This window comes from Pongo abelii, chromosome 7, assembly GCF_028885655.2.
Source record: "Pongo abelii isolate AG06213 chromosome 7, NHGRI_mPonAbe1-v2.0_pri, whole genome shotgun sequence".
Classification (NCBI taxonomy): Eukaryota; Metazoa; Chordata; class Mammalia; order Primates; family Hominidae; genus Pongo; species Pongo abelii.
Window position 1 is genome coordinate 32,704,976 of NC_071992.2, and position 16,338 is coordinate 32,721,313.

Here is a 16,338-nt window from a genome sequence, read left to right on the forward strand (position 1 = left end):
ATTATTCTAAGCTAAAAAGTTTACTAAAAAATTAAAGACGTGAAATGATAAAACATTATACAGAGAGAAGCCTAGCTCTTAAAATATGCTTCAGTCAACAGATAATGCTCACCAGTCAATGCAGAAAAGGGGAAAAAAATCCCCCAAACTGTCAAGGAATATAAATAAGTAATTCACTAAATACTGTCAGTAAATATATTCAACAGAAACTTTAAACTCAGGAATAATCATAATGAAGAAAAAATTAAACCACACATTAGACTGCAGAAGTTTTTTTAAAAGTTCAGTGTAATATATAGGTTTACTGAGGTTGTGAGATAACAGGCATTCTTACACACTGTGGATGGAAATGTCAATTAGTGCAACCTTTCTCAGGACAGTTGAGCATTACACAATCAAAAGATATAAAAATGTACATACTTTTGATTTCTAATTTGACACCTAGGAATAAACCAATTAATTCTTAGCAAAGAATCATTCGTGTGTGTAAAATGTACCTAAAAGGACAATCTATGTAGTATTTAGGAGTGTAAAAACAAAACAAACTAAAAACCAAATAACTTATATCCTAACATCACAGAATTTGTTGGGCAAATATGGCAGGTCTACAGTGTAATACTATGCAGCTGCTCAAAAGGATATTACAAAATAATATTTAAGGGCTTAGAAAATGTTTATTTTATAATCAGTGAAAAAAGCAAGTAATATACAAAGCAACAACATACTTTAATTACAATTATACCTGCATGTCTATACACATGAATAGATGACTAATACACATACACAAAAAACCCTGTGGTTACTGCTGGGCTTTTTGGACTTTTTACTACATTCCAAATTTTCTAAAATCCTTATCTATTACTTTTTAATATAAAAGTAAATTATGCTTAATTTGATATTTGAGGTCAAAAAAATTGTAAGGAGTTATGCCACATGAACCATTGATTTTCTGTAGATATACACACAATCCCAAGCTGTTTTCATGCAAATCAGGATACCTACTGTGATTTTAATAGTCCTGGCAAAGCTTAACCACAGTAAATCTTTTTTTTTCTTTTCTTCCCCCCTTAGATTTCTCTTTATGCTTATTTCTCCGAGAAAAACGACCAGAATAAATCTTAACCAATTTATCTGTGGATGCCTGCGATTCTGCTATGAGACTTATTTTTAAGATTTTGAATAGCTTTTAGAATTTCAGAAAAGTTGTAAAAATAGTTCAGAGGTCAATTGGGAAGGTGGGGGAGTAGGAGGTACCAGAAATCTGTCTCCCTACTTAGACAATAACTGCACTGGCAAAATCTGTCTGGTGTAACTATTTTGGAACTCTAGAACCTACTGAAGGCTTGTAACTTTCAGGGGAACGCTTGAATAGCATACAGGTTGAGTATCCCTTATCCAAAATGCTTAAAACCAGAATGTTTCAGATTTTGAATTTTTTCGAATTTCAGAATATTTGTATTATACTTACCAGTTGATCATCCCTAATAAGGAAATCTGAAACCCTAAATGCTCCAATTAGTATTTCCTTTGAGTGTAATGTTGGCACTCAGAAAATCTCAAATTTTGGAGTATTTCAGATTTCAAATTTTTGGATTAGGGATGCTCAACCTGTATTATGGTTAATTTCAGTCAATTTCAGTTCTTAGCACAGTGGCAGTCACCCTTGGTGCCCCATGACAGGCAGCTGTACAGTGTTCCTGGAGCAGCTTGTACATGTGTTCCTGGCCACAATTTTTGTGGGTCAGAGTGGGCAATAATAAACATATGGTATATGTATTCTCATCACTGAGTGCTGCTTCTATTAATAACAGAGGGGCAACCAGAAGTGGCAGGCATTGCTGCATCAATACCATTGTTGCAAGCCCCTCCTTGCCTGGCTGAAATGACACCCAGGGGATTAAAGAGCCAGTGCCTTTTTTCCCTTCTTCATTTTTTTCTTTTCCCCTATTTTGGAGCCAGACATAAAAAAAATACTACACTCAAAAGCAACTACAGATACAGGAGAAATCAGAAAATCAGCACACAGAGGGAAAGGTGCAGGCTCAGAAAAGGCTGAGAAGTTTATACTGCAGGTTGATCCTTGGCACAGAGACAGCCTACAACAATCAAAAAACAGAAACACAAAACCACAACCAAACCCTGGGAGGAGATGATTTCCAGAGTTACCACATTATTAGATGAAATGTCCAGTCTTCAACAAAAAATATCACCAGGCATGTAAAGAAGCAGAAAATTACAGCCCATTCAAAGGAAAAACAAAACAAAACAAAACAGAAATTGTCCCTGAAAAAGACCTGATGGCTGATCTACTAGACAAAGACTTTAAAACATCTGTCTTAAAGATGCTAAAAGAGCTAAGTATGTGGAGATAGTAAAAAACAATGTATAAACAAAATGGAAATATCAATAAAGAGAAAACTTAAAAACCAAAAAGAAATCCACTAGCTGAAAAGTACAGTAACTAAAACGAAAAGCTCTAGAAGGGTTCAAAAGCAGATATGAGCAGGCAAAGGAGAGAATAAGTGATCTTAAAGATTGGAAAATGAAAATTATTGAGGCTGAGGAACAGAGAGAAAAAAGACTAAAAAAAAGAGTGAACAGAGCCTAAGGCACCTGTGGGGCACCATCAAGCATAAGAACATATATGCTGTGGGAGTCTGAAAAGGAGAGAGAGAAAAAGGGCAGAGAGAACATTTGAAGAAATGAAGGCTGAAAACTTCCCAAATCTGATGAAAGACATATATATATAAATCTAAAAAACAGGTAAGAGGATCGCTAGAGCCTGGGAGTTTGAAGCTATGTCCTCAGGGAAAAAAAAGAAAAAAAAAAAAAAGAAAAGAAAAAGTTTTTACTGTAAGCCAGCAAACTATCCTTCAGAAATGAAGAAGAAATAGGAGGGGTAATTTCCCAGACCAGAAAAAAAAAAAAAAAAAAAAGGCTGAAAGAATTTATTGTTACCAGACCTGTCCTACAAGAGATATTAAAGGGAGTTGTTCAAAACCAAAAGGATGCTAACATGATACTGTAACCATGGTGTATAAACCATCTTTTTTAAGAAGACAAAATGAAATAACTTAAATAACCACAATTTTTAAGAGACAAGCAATATACATAATACAAATTGTGATTATCAAAAATTCAAAATGTGGGAAGAAAAGGAAATTGGTGTGTATAGGTTTTTTTCTTTGCAATTAAAGTTAAACTGTATCAGTTTTAAATAACTTGTTATAACTACAAAATGTGTTTTGTAAGCCTTAGGGTAACCAAAAAGCAGAAATACTAAAAATAAAAAGCAATGAATTAAAACATACTACCAGAGAAAATCAACCACAAAGGAAGACAGGAAGAAAGAGTTACAAAACAACTAGAAAACGAGTAACAAAATGGCAGTAGTAAGTTCTTACCTATCAATAACAACATTGTAAACGGACAAAATTCTATTAGCACCTCAAATAACTAGAAAAGTGAGAGCAAACCAAACCCAGAATGAGTAGGAAGAAAGACATAAAAAAGATCAGAGAAGAAATAAAATTAAAACTAAAACCAAAAAGATTATCAAAACAAAAAATTATTTTTTAAAAAAAGGTAAACAAAATATACAGTTACTTAGACTAAGAAAATAAGACAGAAGACCCAAATAAATAAAATGAGAAACTAAAAGGAAACATTATAACTGAAACCACAGAAATACAAAGGATTGTTAGAGACTAGTATGATAACTATACAGCAATAAATTGGAAAACCCAAAAGAAATAGATACATTCCTGGACATCCAACCTATTGAGACTGAACCATGAAGAAACAGAAAACTTGAACAGATAAATAATGAGTGACAAGATCAAAACAGCAATAAAGTCTTCAGACAAAGAAAAGCCCAGGTCCTGATAGCTTCACCACTAAATTCTAACCAACATTAAAAAATAATACCAATTCTAATCAAACTATTCAAAAAAACTGAAGGGGAGGAGATACTTCCAAACTCATTCCACAAGGCCAGTACTACCTTGATGCCAAAACCAAAGACAACAAAAGAAGCTATGGGCCAATACCCCTGATGAACAGAGATGTAAAAATCCTCAACAAAATATTAGCAAACTGAATTCAATAGCATATTAAAAATACCATTCATCATGACCAAGTGGGATTCATACCAGGGATGCAAGGATGGTTCAACTTATGCAAATCAATGTGATAAATCACATCAAGAAAATCAAGGACAAAAACCATATTATCATTTCATTAGATGCTGAAAAAGCAATAAAACCGAACATTCCTTCACAAAAAGTCTCAACAAATTGGGTATAGAAGGAATATATCTCAAAACAATAAAACTCATATATGACAAACCCATAGCTAATATCATACTGAATGGGGAAAAATTGAAAGCTGTTTTACAAGGATCTTGAAGACAAGGATGCTCACTTTTACTATTTCTATTCAATATAGTTCTAGAAGTACTAGCCAGAGCAATCAGGCAAGTGAAAGAAATAAAGTGCATCAAAATGGGAAAGGAAGAAGTCAAATTATCCTTGTTTGTAGATGACATGATCTTATATTTAGGAAAACCTAGTGTCATTAAAAAAACCCTCTTAGAACTGATAAATTCAGTAAAGTTGCAGGATACAAAATCAACAAACACTCATCAGTAGTATTTCTATATGATAATAGTTATTGATCTGAAAAGGAAATCAGGAAAGCAATCTCATTTACAACAGTTACAAATGCTGCACTCTGAGCTTGCACCACTGAACTCCAGCCTGGGTGACAGAGTGAGACTGTCGCAAAAAAAGGAAAGGAAAATGGAAGGGAGAAAGGGAGAAAAAAGGAGAAAAAGGGAGAAAGGAGAAAAAGGGGGAAAGGGGAAAGGAGAAAGGAGAAGGGGAAGGGGAAAGAGAAGGGGAAGGGGAAGGGAAGGAAAGGAACACTTACCACTGGATATTTGGAAAATGCTATTTGGAAAACTACAAAGTACAGAAAACTATATTGTCATGATCCAAAGATCATCACTCATAATAACTAAGCACCATTTTATATCATCTTGATATCTCATTTTTAAAAAATTTAAAAAGTTAAACATGATTGCATAAGCATTTTCCCATATCTTTAAAAATTCTCCATAAATCTAACTGCAATGGATACTTCTTATTCCAGAGACATAATATATGATACATTAATAATACACTATTGCTGGACATTTACATGGTGGCTATTTTCTTCTATAAACAAGGCTTTGACACACACACACACACACAGGCACGCATAAAATAGTTCAAAGGTCCCATATACCCTGTGCCCAGCTTTTCTTAATGTTAGCATCTTACATAACCATAGTAAAATCACCAAAATAAAGAATTTAACATTGATACAATACTACTAACTAAAATAAACTGCAGGAGTTTAAAAATAACTAGCTTAAACCAAAATTATTATAATATAATGCTTTAGAGGAGGGTATGTAAAACACTATAGTACTTATTATGATAGAAACAAAAGAGTAAAAGAGAGGTGGGTCAATTAGAATAGAGAAATATATATATTGGGAAGACAAAGATGAAGCTGCTTTTTTTTTTTTTTTTTTTTTGCTTTGTGTTGCACACCCAGGTAAAGAGGAAAGGAGAAAATTTTGAATAATGATGACAAAAATAATACATATAATTATTACTTATTTAATAGACTGCAGTTTAAAAACACTAACAATTTATATCGAAAGGATAATAGGTTCAGGTCAATTTAAAGCAAACTGTCCACATACTTAATATTTGTTTTATGATACCTACCTTAAAAATTAAAATACTTTCTACAGTAATGCTTCGACTATGAGAATAATTCAAGGCAATATCAACATGTCTAAACATATAACTTCCAAGAAGAGGATTTCCTAGTATCTTCAATGTAGATGCTCTGGTACTTATTCCATTCTGATATATCTGGGCTACATCACTCTGGGGAAGTGCTAAAAAGCAGAAATGTTCTTCAAGTTCCCTGCAATGTCTTCCACTTTCACGCATCTCTGACCTAAAGTAAAACAAACAATGTATACAGTTAAAGATAAATATCAACAAAATTTTCAAGAAGATACATATTTCCACTGACCACAGTTAGAAAGCAAGAGAAGTACTGATATTCAGAGGTATTACTACACTGTGATGATAAATTAGGTTGAATATCATCTTAGGAACAAATTCAGGATTACTTAGCCAAGATTTATGAACATTATCATCATCCCTGGTCTAAAATAACAGGGGCTAACATTTCTTAAATGCTGCTAATGTAACCAGTACAAAATCTTAAGCATTACATTCATCTTCTCATTTCATTCTCAACTTCCCAAGAGGTTTTTATAGTTTATTTTGTTGCTATCGACATTTTTAAAAGGAGGAAAATGAGGTTCAGAAAGTTAAATCTTGTCAAAGTAGGAAAATGACAGAGTTGGAATTATACATGCCAATTCTTGTCTGTCAGGTTCCAGAGCTCACATTTTTGTTAATTGTGTTATGGAGAGAAAAACATGCATTTTCTAAACAAAATATCTTGTCTATATCTATGTATCTCTACACATCTATAGACACAAAAACACACACACATGCACAAATATAGTCAATTATTAGGGACATTATCCATTCTTCAGGGATTTAGGTAACAGCTGGGAGAAACAAGCTAATATTTGATTACAGGATCTTATCTTAGGTAAAGAAAATTAGGAATCAACCTCAGAAAAGATTATAATCTGAAGTATAGATAACCCCCAATTCTACTACTTCCATTACAAAACCCATTTAAACATATAAAATATACATCCCTTCCCTAAAATTGGCAGATTAGATATTCTATATGGCTTGCTCAGGAGTACTGGCAGCAGAAATTGCCACACCAGGTGGTACAACAGAGTGGTTCAGACACTGGGCCAAATGATTATCTGCAATGGAGAATCTACAGAACCTAGCAAAGGAATGTATATACCACAAAAGGAAAATTGTTCTTGAGAACCACATGCTTCCGAGATTTATTTCCTGGAACACCACTTATAGAATGTGTTTAAAGCATACCATGCACATAAGTATATTAATACTTATTTTCAAGAATGACTCATCATTAACAGTAGGCAGGACCACAAAAGCAAGACTGACTGATTAGATAATGATCACTTCTATTTCCTGGAAATGTCAGCCTTAACTTTTGGCTCCACAAATTGGCATTTCCTGCTCTTGATTTCAACTTGACATCAGTAGATTCCGTGAACCACTAAGATCACTGTCTTAAGATTCTTACACTACACATAAAAGTAACATTTGAAGGTACACAGAATAAATTAAAGATGTATAATGTAAACCCTACAGCAGGGTTTTTCCACAGTGGCACCAGGGATATTTTGGGCTAAATTCTTTTTTTTTTTTTTAACCTGGTCATCTTCCTGACTACCATTATATCATCATAAGGGTTTCAGTGGAATGAAACAAACATAACAATAAAAATCTAATCCAGGGCCACAAAATCCTCTGTAAATTGAAGTAGAAAATATTCCCTGGAGTTTTGTATTGGTAATTATACTACTAATACTTTTTATTTTTCAGTATGTCTTCAGAATTATATTTGAAAAAAAAAATGCGCCTAAATAGGTTAGTAAAAAAATAGCCTATAATACAGTTTTTGATCTATTTCTGGCTCTAAAAATTGCATAAAGGTTGGCTTTCCAAATTTATTCAGACAACAGGATCTAAATCACGATTTTAAATGACAGAAACTCTGAGTCTCAAGACTTCCATTTCAGAAACAATAGGTAAAACGAGCCTAAAGACTCTTTTCTGTACACAGTAACATGTAATTGAAACTGTGCCCCCAAGAATTAAAGAAACCATTGACTAGCAAAAATTCTTAAGCTTGCAGGATGGCATATAAGAAAACTGACTGAAATACTCAAACTCCCTCCGCTTGTAACAAGACCAGCTGAAACCATTTGGAACCATTTTGGCCAAATGAAGTTTATACACAATCAGCTTGCTGACATCACAGCCTGAATTTCCACCATGTGTTTTATACTAACTCCTCCCAAATTTGCACATGGGACCCATGAGGAAGCATAAAGAGACAACTGTGAATGCCCAAGGACTTTCTACACCTCTCTTTCCTTCTACCAATCACCTGAAGATACTAGGATCCACCCCCAGACCATTTCTAATAAAACTACTGCTTTAAAGCTAGCTTGGGGAGACAGATTTGAGCTTGACCTCCTGTCTCCTTGTGAGTCTACTTGCAATAAAAGCTTTTCTTTTCTCAAAAACCTGGTATCATAGTATTGACTTCTAGTGTATCAGGCAGGGAGCTTCACCTGCTTGATAACATAACTGGGTAAGAATCTGAAGAACCAGCATATACAAATTACTCTTTTGCCAAGACATTAATAAGCATCAGAATCTGTGCTAAAATAATATTTATATTATCTTAAATTTTAAAAATACATAAAAGAATAATTTTCTAGAAATGTTTCCCCATGTTTTTCTGCGGCAATACTAATGAGGGATAGATGTCAAAGTCTGTCACCTCTGAACCCTGCATGTACTTTAAGCTCTGGGGTGGAAAGCTCAAAATCAACACAATACTCAAGTCTTAGAATTTGTAGTTATACTCTTGCTTGTGGGTTTTTAATTTTGGTCATTACTTTTTAACTAATACTTTATTAAATATTAAGTAAATAAATGTAAAAGACAGATGAGAAAACTCATATAATAGAGAAGCTGAGTGGATGAAACAGAATTGGAATCTTGTGTATCTTTCTGTAGACCAGGAACTCTTAATTTACTCTGTGCTATCATGCTGTCTCATTTAAGCTAACTACAACAAAGTATAAGTGCTTTGGATGGAATGCCTATGTCATAGTTAATTACATCATTTAGAATAGGTTCCAAGACAACCTACATATAGTAGGTAATTTTTTGTTCAATAAACAAAACTCTGGGAAGTATTTTATCTCTAAGTTTAAGTGGAAACACAAGTTCATATAAGGTATTTAGCTATGGGGTGGCGGTTGCCTAAAGTAGAGATTAAAAGTATTCAAGTAAGTATTTTTTCATAATAAAGAAAATAAAATTATTTATTTGGAGATCTTTAAAGAGAACTTAATTTTCAGACCCATCATATTGCTAGTGATAAGAACTCAGTATCCAGCTGGCCCAAAGTGCAAGAACCAAAACGCTGACAGCTAAAAGAAATTGGGATTCCACAATATTTAAGAATGCTAATGCAACCCAACTCCAGATACAAGACTTTGTTTCCTTTGCTCTTATAACAAATTCTCACAAACTTAATGGATTAAAAAGCATAAATTTATTATTTTAGTTACGTAGATAAGTCAGACATGACTCTCACTGGGCTAAAATCAAGGTGTCATCTGTCTGGATTGTGTTCCTTTCTGAGGTTCTAGGGGAGGATCTCTTTCCAAGCTGGCAGAATTGAATTACCAGCAAGGACATTTCCCAGCTTCTAGAAGTTACCCACAATCCTTGGCTCATAATCTCCTTTTTTCATCTTCAAAGCCAGAAAAGGCAAGCTGAGTCCCCCTCATATCTCTTTTTTCTTTCATCTCTGCTCTCTGATCCATTCTTCTCCCTCCCTCAAAAGCTCCTGTGATTAAACTGGGCCCACTAAGATCACCTTAGATAATCACTCATCTCCAGGTCTGTAACCTCAATCACACCTGCAAAGTCCTTTCTGCCATGTAAGGTGATATATTCACAGGTTCTGGGGAGTAGGATGTGGACATCTTTGGGGGAGCATTATGCTGCTTACCACACGCAGATTCTGAACTTGGCCCCTCAATGATATGAGAAACTTGTTTTTCCCCACAAGTCTCCCTCTGCTGTGCACAGCTTTATCTTTATCCACATCCAGCTCCCATCACGGTAGCAAGAAGATAGCTGGTAGCAACGAGGCTTCCTTGTTCACAGCCACCAGAAGAGAAACAGGCTTCACTTCTCCAGGATTTCCAAGCAAGTCTTATGCTATGTTTATTTAAAAATAACGACTAGGCTTGTACATCAATAAACTCATAAAGCAAGGGGAATTGGACCAAAAATGGTTAGGCTAATTATAAAAGATGATCTAGAATTGTTAGGAAAACTGCAGTCTACTCATTTGGCTACACTTTTTCATACATACCCTTCTTCTAACACATATACTTTCAAAAATGCTCATTCACACAAAGCACTTTCAATCCACCTCACAAGGAGGGAACAACCCAAAGTCTCACTGAATTACTACATCCAACTCCAGATCCATGATGATCACATGGATGAAATGCCTTCATTTCCAACAGATCTGGATATAGATCTAAATAACCAACATTCATTTAGGTGACTTACGGCTAGGTTTAAATTATCTAAACCCAAAATACAATGGTGGAGGAAAAAATACAATTAAATTCTAAAAAGTAAAGAATGCTAACAATTGTCAATATTAACTTGTCCTTAGCACAAGTATATCCTTCTGTAAAGAAGTAGCTGGGATTCCTTGCTCTCAAAATTCCAAAAGCTAGTAACCATAGCAGGAGATCTTGTTCAGACAATGGGTGAGAGTAAGAATGTCTGTCTCTTGGCAACAAGCCTCTGGGACCTTCCCATCATCCAAGGCCCTCAATCTATAATGAACTTCATTTAGTGAATTTCAACTTGAAACTATCAATTTCTACCAGACTGCATTTAAAATAAAGTCATGTGCCATAGTAGACATTTTTGTTAAGGACAAACCAAAAATACAATGGTGGTCCCTTAAGATTATAATGGAGCTGAAAAATTCCTATTGCCTAGTGATATCTTAGGTCTCACGATGTCATAGCGTAATGCATTACTTTCATGTCTGTGGTGATGGTGGTGCACTGCCAGTCATAAAAGTATAGCATGTATGATTATGTACAGTACACAATACTTGTTAATAATAAATGACTATGTTGTTGGTTTATATATTTAGTATACTATACTTTTTATTATTATTTTAGAGTATATTATCTCTCCTTATTAAAATAAATTAATTGTAAGACAGCCTCAGGCTAGTCCTTCCGGAAGTACTCCTGAAGAAGGCATTGTTATCATAGAAGATGACAGCTCCATGCATGTTACTGCACCTGAAGACCTTCCAGTGGAACAGATGTGGAGGTGGAAGTCAATGATATTGATCATCCTGACCCTGTGTAGGTTTAGGATCATGTGTGTGTTTGTGTCTTAAGTTTTTTAATAAAGAGTTCTAAAAGTTAAAAAAATCAAAAAACAGAAAAAAGTGCATAGAATAAGGATAAAAATATTTTGTTCAGTTGCACAACGTATTTGTGTTTTAAGCTAAATGTTATTACAAAAGGGTCAAAAAGTTAGACTTTGAAGTGTATAAAGTAAAAATATTACAGTAAAATAAGGTTTATTATTGAGAAAATTAAAAAATACATTTAGTGTAGCCTAAGTGTACAGTGTTTATAATGTCTACAGGAGTGACAGGTATACCATATAGCTGAGGTGTATAAGTAGGCTACACCATCTAGGTTTGTGTAAGTCCACTCTATGATGTTTACACAATGACGAAATTGCCCAATGATGCATTTCTCACAACATATTCCTGTCATTAAGCAACATGTATCTTTACTGTATAAACTTGAGTAGTTTCACTTACTAGGCAGAAAATATTTAAAAGGAGTTATTTGGGAAAGATTTAAGGCAACAGATTTGCGCTTTACCACATCTTTATCCCCTGTTAAATTTCATTCCTTTTAAACCCATATTCACCCTAACTTTGGAAAGGATTAATTACCTATTTCAAGCTAATCTTGCAAAGCTGAACTGTGAAACTAGGCCACAAACAGAGTGATTCTTTTTTATTGAATCTGAATTTTCTATGATTGAGAAAATAATGTTTCTTGGGTCTAAACGGGAAATCGTCAAGGCACTCTAATATGCTGAGTTTTTGGTAGAAATTTTCTCAAAAACTACAGCCTCATGAAACACAGGATCTGTGCCCCAAGGTACAGATTATTACCAACTTCCCATTTTGGAATACTGGAGGGACGGGGGTTCCTCACTGCCCTCTTCCTTTGAAGTAAATCCATATTTTAGAATCTCTTAGCTACAAGTACCCCTTTCCCAGTACCAAATTCAGTTCCAGTTGGGTTATCATTGACTTCAAGTACAGAAACTCATTCAAACTGGCTTGTGTTGCCAGACTCAGTTTTGCACTTTGAACACAAAAACAAGATAAAACTCAAAATATACTAGGAGAATGAGACACAAATCAATATATTGTAGTAAGCACCATAAAATGAGTATAAATAACTATGGGAAACAAACGAGTTTTTGTCTAATTGGGCAAATAGCTAAGAAAACAATAAATCCTATACATGTTGGTCATTTACAATGTTTTAACATGCCTTATCACTGGGTACTTGTTCTAACTTTTCCGTAACACTAACAGGGAGAAATAACTTGTTTCAAAGGACAAAAATTTTAATGTCCAAAATAAGCAAAACCAAAGAACGGTGTCAGGAATTCATTTTTGATCAAAGTGTTTTTCAACTTGGAAGTCACTGGATATACCCAGTCCTTTTTACCTACAAAACTGTGTTTTTTAGAGGAAAGGCAATATACCACAACAAATTCTGTCTTTCCCATTAATCCCAAATCTCCAAACAGACACCAAGTGTGGCAGCATGTTTGAATCAAGAGGAATCAATTCTAAAATAAACAAGCCAAAACATTCCAAAATGAGTTTCGCATGTGGGTCTATCAAGCTCTAGTTAGGTTTTAAGTTAAACAGTGAGAAATGGCAAAGGAGATAAGTTAGAAGAAAATATAAGAATGCTAAATTGTGCTTACACAAAATCTATACCTATAATTAAAAATGCTTACAATGAAAACTTTGCATACGCTCTTATTCTTATCAAAATGACAATAATATGCCTTCCAAAAAAGCTGGAGAAGTACTTTAAAAAATTATGTGTCAGAAATGGCATCAATATAGAAAGAATAGTTCTAGTGGAATAGCTGGAAACAGCTGGCTACAATCCTCCTAAATAAAAACATCAACCCAGTCTCTTAAGGGCTGGGTTTTTAAGAGTAAAAAGAAGTTACTTTTTGATTACTTCGACTGCAGTTTTACATTATCTAGGAGGTGTGAGGGATCTACAAATTGGCTGCTTAATAAAGGTGCTGATGCATGTTTCTGAAAAATTTATCAAGGTTAAAAAATTGGAAGGAGGTGTCTGAAATCTCACTACATTAATACATAAAACTAATCAAATCTCACACTTGGCTTTCAATGTTACAAAAGACTATGAGAATGTAACAAAAAATAATCTGTGTTTTCTTAGTAATAACTTACTAAATCTCAAACGGTAGAAATGAATTAGCATAAAACTCCATAGTAAGAAACACAACAAAATCTCAAACACGTTTAGATCATAGTAACTTACCTCTTGGCAGTAAAATTTTTTTCCAGTTCCTCATTGTGAACCAGTTTTGTATCCCCAAACTGCCATAACGACTGCAGATCACAGCTTACGTCAAGCCTGCACTGGTTAAGAGTATCATGTATAAAACTATACTCTCTACTATTGGTGTAACAAGGTGACAAGTAAACTAAAGGTAGAAAAAGAGAAAGCAGTTGTATTTAAAATTACATTATTGGACATCTGTACAATGACAACTGTATCTCTAAGACACAAAATAAGTACTGGAATTTTCATTAACAACATAAGGCAACCACTTATATTTAAGGTTCTACAACAGTAATATAGACCTCCCATACTTGATATAAATGAAAATATGAACTATGATTTTCTCCACATACCTATTAAGAGTTCTTAAAAGTTGACACATACAGATATGACAGTCCCAGAATTTTCAACTTAAGATGTTGCAACTCTGATTGTACAATGCACATCATTACACAAACCTGGCAGCTACTGTTCGTGCATGAGTATTTGCCAAGTAAAGATGAGGCAATCTACACATTAGAAAACGATTGGGTTATTTTGATTTGCAAAAGTACAAGAACATGTGTGTAAGATGTTGCCTGATACAGTGGCATGTGAAAGAGGAAACAGACTTTTTTAGGACAGTGAGCATCTCCAGCATTGTTGTAGTAAATAGATACATAAAAGGATAAAATCCTATGGAAGTGAACTCAGAGGAAAGCAAGGAACAAATACAATTGACTCTTGTTATTTGTGGTAGTTATATTGTACAAAGTTCCCATCAACATCGAGTCACAAACACTGTGTCACAAACTACTGTTCTTGGGGGAAAGGAAAGGGTTAAGTTACTGTGGGCATCTGGTCAATTTTTTCTTTTTTTTCCTTACAGACACGATCTCGCTCTGTAGCCCAGGCTGGAGTGTAGTGGTATGATCATTTCTCACTATAACCTCTAACTCCTGGGCTCCAGCGATCCTCCTGCCTTGGCTTCCTGTGTAGCTGGGACTACAGGCACAGGCCCAACATGCCCAGCTAGTTTTTCTTTTATTTTTTGTAGAGATAGGGTTGCTATGTTGTCCAAGCTGGTCTCAAATTCCTGGGCTCAAGCGATCCTCTCCAACCTTGGCCTCCCAAAGTGCTGGGATTACAGACAAGAGCCACTGTGCTGATCCTCGTCAAATTTTTGACCACCAAAATGCCATCCGCATTATGTAGATTCTTCTGCCAACATCTTTATAAAACAAACCAATCTCATCAGTTTTGAAAACTTGTTCTTCCGTTTTCCTATGTGACATTTAGCTGGTTATTTAAAAAAATTCTTCCTTAACATCCTGATCTGCAGAACGCATCTGCCTGCAAGTTCAATATTTTTCATATTGCATCTATCACCTTTTGAAATGTTTGAGGCAAATAGCACTAGCCAAGAAGGGTTTAACACTTTCCTGACTCTGGGTAATGTGACCTAGGTTCCTCTGGCTTTTAGCTTCACAATAATGCTGCCCACCATGTTTTTTTTATCAGCCATAACGAAATCTCATGAATCTATAAATTTAGCTGCTTTTCTATCTTTCCCAGAGTTTCATCAGGCACTACAGATGTTACCTTAGCACTTTTTGGTGAGGCCTGATGTACAGATTGGCAAGTTTCTTCCTCCTCTCCCTGGAAATACATTAACATTGAACTCAGGCCTGAGTGAAGCTTACCTAAAATGTTTTTTCTGTAAGGCATATCATAACCTTCTTGACCTTAGGAACACTAGACCACACTTCAGCATTACACTTGGAGACCATTTAAAGTAGTGAAATCACCAACAAAAATGCTAACAATTGATATGGTTTGGCTGTGTCCCTACCCAGATCTCATCTTGTAGTTCCCATCATCTGATGTGTCATGGGAGGGACCCAGTGGGAGGTAATTGAATCATGGGGGCAGTTACCCCCATGCTATTCTTGAAATAGTGAGTTCTTAGAGGAGATCTGTTGGTTTTATAAGCGGCCTTTCCCTCTTTGCTCAGCTCTTCTTTCTCCTGACTCCATGTGAAGGACATGTTTGCTTCCCCTTCTGCCATGATTGTAAGTTTCCTAAGGCCTCCTCAGCCATGGGGAACTGTGAGTCAATTAAATCTCTCTTTTATTAAAAAAAATAGGACTAATACAACAATAGCACCATCACTAGGAAAAGAACACTTATTGCAGTATGAGAGCTGAAACAACAAGGCAGAGCATGGCCTCATTTGACCTTAAATGAGAATGCATGCATTGGGTGACTCAAATTCTAGACCCCTACGTGCATGTCTGTGAAAGCATTGCTGAGTAACAAGTTCGGACAAAAAAGCACTGCTGACTGTTGATTGTGAATTTAGCAGGTAGGAAATTCACAAACATGGAATCCTCAAATAACGAAGATTGACTATATAGAAGGTTTAAGGCAATTTCCATATAAATGAACCTAATTAACAATTCACCCCTTAAATTTAGCTTATCAACAGAAGTTAACATAATGACAGAAACAATATAAAATACTATAACCAGCTGATTTCTGTAACAACTCATTCCTCATTCCCATTTTTAATTCTATTATTGACCCCCAAAATGATTTTCATTTTAGTATTTGTAATAATTATTACAAATTTTGATAGTTTCATAACATATGATGTAGAAATTTTGATAGTTTTATAACATATGATGATTTTGTGGATGTATAACTTTTTATTTTGAAATGAATCTAGATTCACAGGAAGTTGCAAAAACAGTACACAGTTAAGGGTACATTGTGTACGCTTAACCCAGTTTCCTCCAGTGGAAGCATGTAACTATAATCCAATATCAAAACTAGGAAAATGACGTTGGTACCAGCCACAGACCTTATTAAGACTTTACCAACCAGTTTTACAT

General features: G+C 34.8%; 1 protein-coding gene across 2 annotated transcripts in view; it reads right to left on the reverse strand.

The window, feature by feature from the left end:
• Nucleotides 1-16,338, reverse strand: part of TEX15 (testis expressed 15, meiosis and synapsis associated) — an 84,426-nt gene that overhangs the window by 30,000 nt on the left and 38,088 nt on the right. For both annotated transcript variants that reach the window (XM_063726602.1, XM_024251246.3), the window contains exons 4-5: nt 13,442-13,607; nt 5,778-6,015 (exon numbers count right to left, since the gene is read on the reverse strand). In XM_063726602.1, the coding sequence (XP_063582672.1) occupies nt 5,778-6,015; nt 13,442-13,607 (404 nt within the window). The remainder of the gene's footprint in view (nt 1-5,777; nt 6,016-13,441; nt 13,608-16,338) is intronic.